Here is a 10,994-nt window from a genome sequence, read left to right on the forward strand (position 1 = left end):
TTTGCTTCCAAGTGTATAACCGTATTATTCATAAAAAGTAAACCTGTACTAAGTATCTGTTTAAATTCTTAATGCGTCTAAAAATCGTAGTATTTCGGCAATACCCGACTATTTTCAAACTAGATAAGGGCCCATAAATAATTTGAAACTAGTCGATCTATTCCCAAATATATAGATGGTGGAAATATTTGATTTCAGACTACAAATTTATTACTTTTTATGAATGAAATGGTGACCATACAAAAACGAGACACATCATCACAAATAAAAATTAAAACAACGTTATTTCAAATGTTTTAATTTGTACAAAAATGTTTTCGATTTACAAAAAAATACTAAGTATTACAATTATTATTACTAATATAAAATGTACAATAAAATTAAATGTATAAAAATAAAATTATTTGAGAATTCTATGTCATTAAATTAACTGTTTACTAAGATTTGTTTTATTGTGTTCACCTAAGGACAAAGTAGAGTAGTGTTGTTGCTATTGTTGCTTGCAAAGATATAGTGGTGTGTGTTGCTGAGTTGCAGTCGTTGCCGTTGCAGATGAAGCAGCGAGCATCACTATGGCCTCGTGCTCTCTCCACAGCGAGCAGACCGAGACAGACTGAGTCAACTTGTGCACGGGGTACACACCCTCGAAGAGTATCCACTGTATTGCCAACTGTAAAAAATAATATTATGTCCATATAGTAACCTTGGCACAAAAAATATTGTGGAGGACACATTCATGTTTTTTGGGTTGAAAACAATCGAAATCGGGTCACAAAATACTGTCGTGATTTTGTTTTATAGATTTTTAACCTAATGCTGTTGCAAATCGGAGCTGCGCAGTACCGGGCTACGGCTACGGGTTTACCGGGGCTCCGGTTCGAAAAGCAAGAGTAGGAACGAGGTGGTTTTTAGTCAGTAAGAGTCTAACTATTCTGTGGTCTAAAGGTGCTCCCACACAGCAGTTATATAACGTTATACAACAATGTGTAACAATATAACATTTGCAATAGCGTGTAACATACTCTACAATTAGTGTTATAATTTGTTTAAACACAAATGCTAAATCAGCCTCTAACGTTATATAACTGCTGTGTTGGGAGCACCTTACCACTCCTCTCACCTCGCCCATGGCGAGAGTAGATATAGGGTGATTATCCCCCTTAAAAAATGCTCTTCCAATAAAGTTGAAAACATGTAAAAGGCATTTCTGATCTCTAATAATCTTTATCGAGACCTTTAGGGTAGGCTTCGCTATTTTATTTTACTTTTTGGAATTAACATTTTAGTAATAATTTTCCCAACAGAATTCTTAACCTAACCAAATTAATTGTTTATTTTAATAGATATAACTGAAGAACTTACATGTCTTATCATCAGGCGTAGCGACCATCTTCAAACACCGGTACTCGATAGGGATTCTAGAGTCTGTACTGGGCGGTGGATGCCCATAGTTATGCACCCATGTAGCTGACACCCAGTTGGCAGGCTGGCACTCCACTCGGTTACCTGGTGCTACTGTCTGCCCTGGGTAGCAACCCAGACACCGCTGGTAGAAACAGGTTTCTGGTAGCACTGTAATGTTTAAAGTAAGTGGTTAGGACTCAGATGTTTGTATGTTGAGAAAAGTTGTCATGGATTGCTAATCCACGGATCGTGGTCGCAGATTGACAGAAATTGGGTATATTTAATTATGTGTTATTGTTTTTTAATCTATAAGGATTTAGATTCTTAATAGGCAATGTTCTGGATTAAAAAAAAACTAATTTTAAATTTGGAGGGTCGAAATAATTATTGTCTTTAATTTTTTGTAAGATATTTAATTTAATTAATTTAATTTCTGTAAGATTTTTTAACAGTTTGCTAGTTTGACGTAGTTGCGAGTGTACCTACGCTCTGAATTTTTTGACAATTAAAACGTTCATAATATCTAATTTTATGTCTCAGTGAAATCACTGGTAATTTCCTTCTTCGTGATTGCAAGTTTAGTGACGTGTGTCTTCCTAAAATCGTTCAGATCCGGCGAAAAGAAAAATAGTGTATCGACAAGACGGTAAATGATAATCTAAATACATAAATTAGTAAGTCAACGCGAGATTATTAGCTGTATAAACTGTTATCCTACTTAATGCGGCCTGCAAATAAGGTTCTGATTGTGACGGACAGTCGAACACGTGAATTTGTCTCAGGGTGACTTGCGGATAAAAGACTCAAGTTACCATATCTATTGATCAAAGATCGGAAGATTTTTATATTCTCATACGTAGGTACATATTTACCGCAGTGCTGAGGTGAATATCTTATCTATCTATCTTAGTGGGTGTTGCACCCAGTTTGTTAACAAAATAAACATAATGTAAAATAACATGTGCATAAGAATACATATATTCTTTGCAACAAATAAAATCATCAATTATTTTTTTATGGCGGTGGAAATCTTCACAGACTTCATTTGGAAGTTGCCTCCCTGGTTTTAGCCGGTAAAAGTGTTCCACCGCACTCGGCAGGCCCCGACGCCTCGACCCACCGCTTTGTCTACTTAACCATCGAGGTTGAGATTCATTCCTTTTTAATAAATTTCAGGCACCATTTTGGTCTATACGTAATATATAGGTTTTTTTACCTTCGGAACTTCGGAAACTTAATTTCATTAACGTATTTTATTTTCTGGCGACATTTTTGTTTAAATCGAAACCGTTATGGATTGTCAACGGTCTTATTGACCACATCGATAAACCTTAACTGTTTGCGATGACGGGCCGTTGTTATCCAAGTAGAATGATATTTAACTAGGTGCCATTTTATTTGATTGGGTGGACATTTTATTAAAATTATACGTATAAATTCTTTTCAACAGTTAAATGGTCAATATCTTTTGTCCAGGAAAGGAACCCTGCTAGGAGTTTGATTGAGACCTTTAGTATAAAATTTGACCTTTTTCACACTTTATTTGTGAGTGGATTTAATCAATATTCCTTTGTTTATTTTCTCTGTTTTCATTGCTCAGTGGGCTATTTTTAACTTTTGCCTACCTATATAGGTATATTTTGGAGTCAGGTGAGCGTGATATTTTTTATGCAAATTAGGTGCAATACAATCAAAATTCATGCTTGTTTACTTTTTTCATAAAAATAATGTAGTCTTTATGCAAAACAGTTTTCTTCACGAGTCATCAAGATTTTTTGTTCAATTACCTACAAATAATAACAATCTGATTTCTCTTGCTTGGGTGACATTTACTAACAAAGATCTGAAGAGACTTTTTATTATTTTAAGGTTTGTAGGTAGGTAACTTAATTTATGTTTGGGAGTAGGTTGATAGCTTTGGTTGATAGTACTTTTTTTGGGTATAAATAAGCAAAAGAATAGCAAATAATGTTAAAGGGATATAACAAAAAATATTTTTTTTTTGCAGTCACATTTTCTGACCGACCGAAACAGCTGAGAAGAGATCGATAATCAAATACGGTGAATAGCACGGGAAATGCATTATTCACCCTTGACATATGAAGTAGCTACAACGCTACTAGCGATCTAAAGACGAGAAATTAATGATTGAAGGCTTCCCTGCATTATCTGCACAGTGCACGTCCGTGTCAAATCCGATTGTTGTGTAGCGGAACGGTGCATCGTACAGAGGGCCTAGTGCGAGTTTGTTTTATGAATAACAAGATCGAAACGTTACCGCGTTTAGTCCTCTGATTGGTTGGTTCATTGGAGCAGGCCAATCAGAGCGTCGAACGCGGTAACGTTTCAGTCACGTTATACGTAAAACAAACTCGTACTAAGCCCTCAGAATCTAGCTGACCGGCCCCGCCATTACGACTCCCTGGTCTAAGAGTAATGCCACTCCTCATGGCAGTTTACGTTTGTTTTAACCGCCGCAATCATATGTCATTTTCTCGCGTTTCGCGCTATTTTGCCGGCCGTCCATCGCTCGCGATCCGTTCGGCGCGTACGCTCCGTAATTATTGAAAGCAGAGAATCCACTCTCGACGGACTCCACGTCAAGGCATGCCGCACGAATGATTATTTCGCCGCCATTTAGTTTCGCTCTTTAAATTATAATAGCTGATATTAAAGATAATGTTATCACACTTAATGAGTTCAGTGATTGTGTAACGCTGGTAGGTATCGTATTGTTATTTTTTGTACTCGATATAAATAGACTGATATCTTTCGATTTATCTAGAAGTTTGCTTATGGATTTAGCGAACAATGATACTCTAATTTCAGATGGTAATGGAAATGTAAGTCATCGGAAATAAATAGCTACGCTCAGTGGTGTAGCGTGTCTTGCTGAGGCCCCAAATAAAAAAAAAAAATGTTGGGGCCCTTTTTTAGTTTTTGATGGGGAAAATCATCCTACGAATTTTCTCACCCTGTCTCTCAGGCCTCAAAGAGAGGACATAACGATACTACAATAGCGAGCCCATGTTTGTGGGCCCTTATGATGACGATAATTTCATGTTGTCAACTTTTAAATGAATGTTTTACGCGGAAAATAATGGGCATTTGACATTATTTGGACTTTACAAATTTCTGAAATGAAGTAAAAAATTGGGCAGTCTTAACTATCCTACGGTTACGGGGCCCCCGTATAATTGATACGGCAGATACAGCGCTAGCTACGCCCCTAGCTACTCTATAAAACACAAAACTATATTCACAAGCCTTTTATTCATTTGAAAGAAATTCTAAGAAACGGTACCTAGTCTGCCTACTATAAAGCGATGGTGCGTAAGATCGCACTGTGATCGCCGTATCTTGTCGTTAGCCTGGCGCCCGAGAAAGTGCTTGATAGGCGTCTGACATAATTGTGCACAGCTAGTGGCGTTCCGTGTCTTTATTGTAATTCTATATGGTGCTAGGCCCATTACGTAGGTGCCTACCTAGGTAGATACTCTTTCTGTGGACCAGTTTTTGCTATTAAAACTGCAGATGTCTTTAGTTTGGTAGGTCTTTACAAATTTCAATTGTGAGGCCTCTATATAGGTAGGTACGAGTACCTACACAGTACCTATCTATCTATGTCAACAATTTGTCATTTTGTAAAGAGGTATAGGATAACAATTTCGTTGAAGTTGTTGGAAGTTGAGAGGCTATTTCCTTTGAGGAAATACAACACAGATATCGAAGAACACAAATAGTATTACGTTCTTTACTTAAGTACTTACCTAGAAACTATAATGAATAAGGTTTTCCAGTTAACAACGTATTATATCCACATGCTTCTTAAAGAGAACTAAGTATTTATAAAGAAAATTCAGTAGCTAAGGAAGTTTTATAAAATATCACGTACCGAAATCACACAAAGTTAGTCAAACTTGCAAGTCACTGATCAATACACAAACATATTTTCCTCTTTAAGGACATCACTTGAAGGAATCCACTAGACATTGCTAGACGACACGCCATTCCTATATTCGCTATCTTCACTTATCTAAGTCACAACACAGCACTGACCCAAATTCATAACTAGCGATCATCAACATAAAATCCTCTACCCACGCGCTCCATGGCGACATTACTAGACGCATTGACAATGTAAATACTATTGTCAACAGAATAAATAAATATTTATCCGGAGGCAAGATGAGTCGGTACTCGGCAAGCCATTGTGTACGCGCGGGCGCGAGCGAGAATTTAAAACCTCATGATGTAACGAGCAACGAGGCACATTGTTTTATTTATACACGATTGGATGTCAACTTGTACACACAATAGGTTAACAAATCATTACAATTTGTTTGTCTAAACACATTTTGTAGGTAGCTTACCATTAGGAATGAGTCCAGCAACGCTAAGAATAAACACAAACATCGCAGTGCACTGGAACATAATTTCTAATTATAAATGTAGTCCGTTACAACGTCCACTACTGCCGCAGTTTTTATCACACTAATCTCGCGAGGAATCGGCTTTATCTTTAAACGTGTGCCGTTATCATTGCGTTGTAAATTATAGTGTCGTTCCCAGTGGAAAACAAGGATTTATCATAGTTAATATAACGTTGAATTTTTCTGCAAACTGTATGAGACTCGCACGTAGGTATCAGTGACGAAAATAAATTTATATCTGTGAGCGAGCTCCGAATATTCTCGTCATGTCGTGCCTGAAGATGAGACGGAATAAACGTGCCGTGAACCGTTATTTGTAACCTGTACTTCATGTAGGTACGCACGTTATAATACTATGGGATTACTCGCTCATCTCAATCACTGTTATTCAACAAAAAATAGAATAACAATTCTATTTTCGGCGGCATAAAGTAAGAAAAAAACAACAGCTTAAAATCGGAATTAATCTCTAGTCTGACAACTTTCGGCCATCAATCGCTTTGTGCATAAAACGTTACTGTATTCATACTGTACTAAAATAGGAACAAAAATTAATAGATCTGTCAAAGAAATAGAAATTAAAATAAGTTAACATTTCATTTTAATAAAGATTTTTCGAAAAGGCAAATTAGATTAATGAGAGCACGTCTGCAAAGATGAGTAGGCGATGATATACCGATCAATTAGACGGCACTCCTGCGCAAATATATACTAATCCGGATTAAAATGGCGGTTTCGCTATTAAAATTACATATTCATGCAATATTTCAATTAGAACATTTTCATTATTAATGTGCAGGTTAATTGATACTGATTTTATTATTAAACTAGATTAGGAGCGACCTGTCGAGACGATTAATACCTTTACACTAATTTCGTATTTATATTTGTCAGCATCGTCTGGTATTTTCGATAACAGCGTGCAAAATGCCAAATAAAAATTATACTACTGTTCAAGGCTCAAAATCAAATCTTTTTTCGTCAATATTATCTGTCTTCAGAGGAGCAATGTCAGATACATGAACTGCCATTTCAGCTTTGTTATAGATCTCCTGTCACTTCACAACCAAATAGGGCTGACCATAAACCAAATACAACGAAATAATATCGGCAATAAAAACAAAATCGACCTTAATTTGAATACGGATAAGGTTGATGATAGTGCTGTGTGAGATTTTGGTAGTGTGCACAATGGCCCAGATCATGGTTGCGCCGGCGACAGTTTGGAGGTGACAGACGCGCCATGCGCCATCTCGCGGCGTGTTGGTATGTGCGAGTCTCGGATGAGTCTGATAGATATCAATATCCCGAGGGCTTAGGCTTGGTGTGACAGAAATGGTGCTCCCGTTAAAATGGTTGCATTCAATTAGATCGATGAATTGGATTGGTATTCTAAAAATGTGTGAAGTATGTTTACAGACACGCATGACAATGGAGAAATTCTCAATGTGCCTAAAATTCTCTGTCCATAATGGAGTAATAACCATTAGTCCAACGATTCATCTCTCTCTTTCACTTACATAAATATATGTTGCAGCATCTGTTACATATTTACAAGATGTGAACATATTAGGCTCTGAATTTAGTATTCATCATTGTACTGAAGACTAGTTTCGACATACGTGAAGGTATTATTCGAGACGTGTGGGTAGGCTTCAAAATGATGATAAGCATTTTCTGTCGCCTAGTTATCCAAAAATATATCTTCTTGATTCATATCATGTGCAATAAAAGTATCTCATACTGGGATATCTTTTTCAATTCTAAGTTTAAAGAGGGTTTGTGTAACTGCTGGTTTCTCGTGACAGGTGATTTAAATATATATTTTTTATTTCTGAAGACGTAGGCATGCTGTTTAAGACTTCACTAGTTTGTCTTTATTCCAGTGCCTTTGCCAGTTGAGTCCAAAGTGAGGTCCATAAGTTTAACCAAAAGCACCAAGACAACTATTACAAGTTGTGTGTTTTCATTGATGGATTAAACATAGGGATACAAAAAACAGTCAACGAAATAGTAAATTCCTCTAAGTTTAACGGCCTCCCAAATTCAATTCTACTTATCTCTGTTCACCCCGTTAATTATTTCGCCGACGCCGATGTTCTTCGTGTTAGTTTTTCTCAAGATTTATTATTTAATTTACTATACCTATTAATTTAATTTATTAAACGTGAAACATTGTAAAACCACTCTTCGTGAGACTTTCGAGCTACCAGAAATTCATCAAACGACTGCAATAGACAACACAATCAATATTGAAATCTAAAATATTCTCCTCATCAATAGAGCAAGCATGGATGTTAACCGATTTATTTTGGTGACCATATAAGTAGACACCTGTTCATCTAATCGGAGCTTCTGATGCTATCAACCCGTACAGTCCCATATAACAAGGCGTCTTATCAATTTATGATCTTCAATTCCCAAAGTGTTTCTGATCGTTATAATTTAAAAGCGGCGTACCTTTCACTCAAGGGGACCAATTAATTCTTGCTCGATACATTAAGCGTTCAATAAATTCTCAAAAAACTCCGCGTTTACCGATAAGAGGAACGAGTTCGGGACCTCTTCTTTAGATTAAAAAGGTTTTATTTATCTTGGACAATTTGTTAATGCCACTCTTCATGCCTTCCGGTAGCCGTGTAATTGAATCTTCTGGTTTTTGAAGATTTATTGCAGCCATTTGATTGAGCTACCGTCCTTTGATTAGCGGCACTATTTGAATCTTCGCCGCCATCATTTCTGTTTCCTTTTTTATTTATGTTATTACGTACATTTTTCAAATGTGTTTTCTCTCTTGCGTGCCATTTGTAAAATGAGGTGTTACTTTTTTTTTGAAATAATTTATGTAAGCTCATTAAAATTTTGCGAACGGTTTCTCTTAACGTTTTCTTACTTTATTTTAGTTTTTCTTACGTACAATTATATGCTTCATTGGATGCAGATAATGATAGTGTTATACGCACAAAAGTGATATAAGACCGTGTTATTGAATTTTTATTTTTGTTCATGCACGCTTAATAGCTTCTAAAGAAGTTTTTAAGTGACCCGCTGCGGAGGCTTATGTAAACAATTTTCTATAGAACCTTTTACGGTTGTCACTTTGGCGGTGTTGCAATATGAAAGGTATATCTCGAGAATAATGCAGCGGCATCTCTTTGTCCGGAGAGAAATGACGGGGGTTGATAGAAAGTAAGTGCTATCTACATATTGGACGAAATTATTAAGATTAGAGGAGGTGATGATGGAATGCGAAATGTCCGTCGGCGACACAGTGACCCGTAGTGTGCTGCGCCCGATACGATCGGCAGAAGGACGAGGCGGCAGCGACGATCGCGTGAGATACTCCCGCGCACGTCCGCGCTGCCCTCACGATCCTGCGCCGTTATTTTAATTTATCTTTTCTTTACCCTTGTTCTCTTTCGAAATGTTTTCTTTCTTCTATATTTTTCGCAGATAAACATTATAGTTTCTGCCATCTGTACCTCCATGTTATCACGACATCGTCAGGTCGTTATAATATGGTATATCGTTTGCCGCGCCATGCTAAATGATTTTAGCAGTTATGTAAATCAGAGCTTGTTAGTTGTAAGAAATTCTGTAAACGAATGGTCGTTAGAAAATATTTCTTAACTGATATCTAGTTCCTGTATTATATCTATTGGATTTGTCGGTTGAAAAGTACCTAGTATGCTAAGTAGTGCCGGCATCAGAGAGGCATAAATAATGAAATTGATGGCTATCTCATTGTTCACACCAGAAGGCGTTTTGTTCGCGCCTCGCCCTGCCAAAATCTCGCCATGAATTCTCGGTACACTATAATGAACTAAATCAACCAGTGGAATAATGGCGGCCGCTTTCCGCAGCTCATAAACTATACTGATCGGCTGTGCGCTTGCGATTACAATATTTTCTCTCGGACAAGCCTTAACGATACTTTAAACGGTGCTTCGTCCAATTTTCGCGCCTCCATTTCTTATTTGCGCGCTCCCCGAATTCAATTTAAGACACATCGATTTTTGTGTGGTATATTTTAAAAATTTTAAATTATGATAATGACGAGCACACCATAGGCGGTCCGGTGATAATTTCTTAAAAATTACACAAACATCGAGAATGATCGGTTCTGTATGATCGTATAATTGGCGTTGTAAATTTTTTTTTGACTGGTGATGACGATCCGATAGCCGCTACTAAAAATTCTCATTTAAAAAGAAATCAACTCGTTTTTGTACTCGAGTAATTTAATTAAATTAAACTTTTATTAAAATCGATTTGAAACCTGTACGGTCTACCTACAGTTAGGTGTGTACATTCCAAATTCAATTTAAAACTGTTTTTATTGACTTCGATTACCTATTAAATTATTATTTTGATAAGTGTTAAAATAAGTGTTAAGTCTTTAATGTAAGTAAATCAGCGTAACGGACACTGTATCGGCAGTGGTGTAACAGACCCTGAAAATTGTTTCATGTTAATAAGTTTTATTTACATTCTAATATTAAATACTGTGTTTTTAAACACAATGGAAGATTATGTCAAATTGTTCGTCAAATAGATTAACCGAAACTTTTGTAATAACTACATTGCAGACGGGGCGACGTCGCGCCTACTCAAGGCTGTAAGGCGTCTGCGCATGCTGCTCATGATGAAGAGTCCTTCTATTTCTCGAAACTAGTAGAGCTTATCTCCATTAATGTACGTGCGTAAACTGGATTTTTAATTAACCGAAACTTAACCAGAGTATGTAAAGAAGGGCTTTAAAAAGCTCCATAAATCACTATCTGAAAAAAGTCAGCACTAGTTCTAATTTTTTTCTTCTACAACTAAAACTGTTAAAAACATTTGAAGTATCGAGACCTATTTCATCTGGTCACGTCTGTCGGTCATCGGGTTGCGTAACTGCGTGTCCGTAATTTCATTGACGAAAAACCTTTCAGTGTTGCCAGTCACGCAAAGCCAGCGATTGCCAGTGTCGACTCAATAAAACATTCGGTAATGTTTTTATTTCACGCCAATTGTATTCAATTAGTCGCAGAGACGAAAACTGAGGCACGGAGAGTCCTGTTGCAATACTAAAATGTTATTTTTTTTATTGAGCTTAGTTGCATAAGTGGGTCATTGATTGTCTTCTGTGTGAATCAAAACAATGTTTGGAAC

The 10,994-nt window shown here is 36.7% G+C and overlaps 1 protein-coding gene across 1 annotated transcript; it reads right to left on the reverse strand.

Annotated features, from left to right (window-relative positions):
- Positions 1–282: 282 nt before the first annotated feature.
- On the reverse strand, positions 283–6,036 carry LOC118272160 (uncharacterized). Its single transcript, XM_050693954.1, has 3 exons — positions 5,778–6,036; positions 1,363–1,572; positions 283–670 (listed from the first exon to the last, which is right to left on the reverse strand). Exons 1-3 carry the CDS (start codon positions 5,836–5,838, stop codon positions 459–461), a joined length of 483 nt encoding a protein of 160 aa, XP_050549911.1. The 5' UTR covers positions 5,839–6,036; the 3' UTR covers positions 283–458.
- Positions 6,037–10,994: the final 4,958 nt, after the last annotated feature.

The sequence above is a fragment of the Spodoptera frugiperda genome, chromosome 5 (genome assembly GCF_023101765.2).
Source record: "Spodoptera frugiperda isolate SF20-4 chromosome 5, AGI-APGP_CSIRO_Sfru_2.0, whole genome shotgun sequence".
NCBI lineage: Eukaryota > Metazoa > Arthropoda > Insecta > Lepidoptera > Noctuidae > Spodoptera > Spodoptera frugiperda.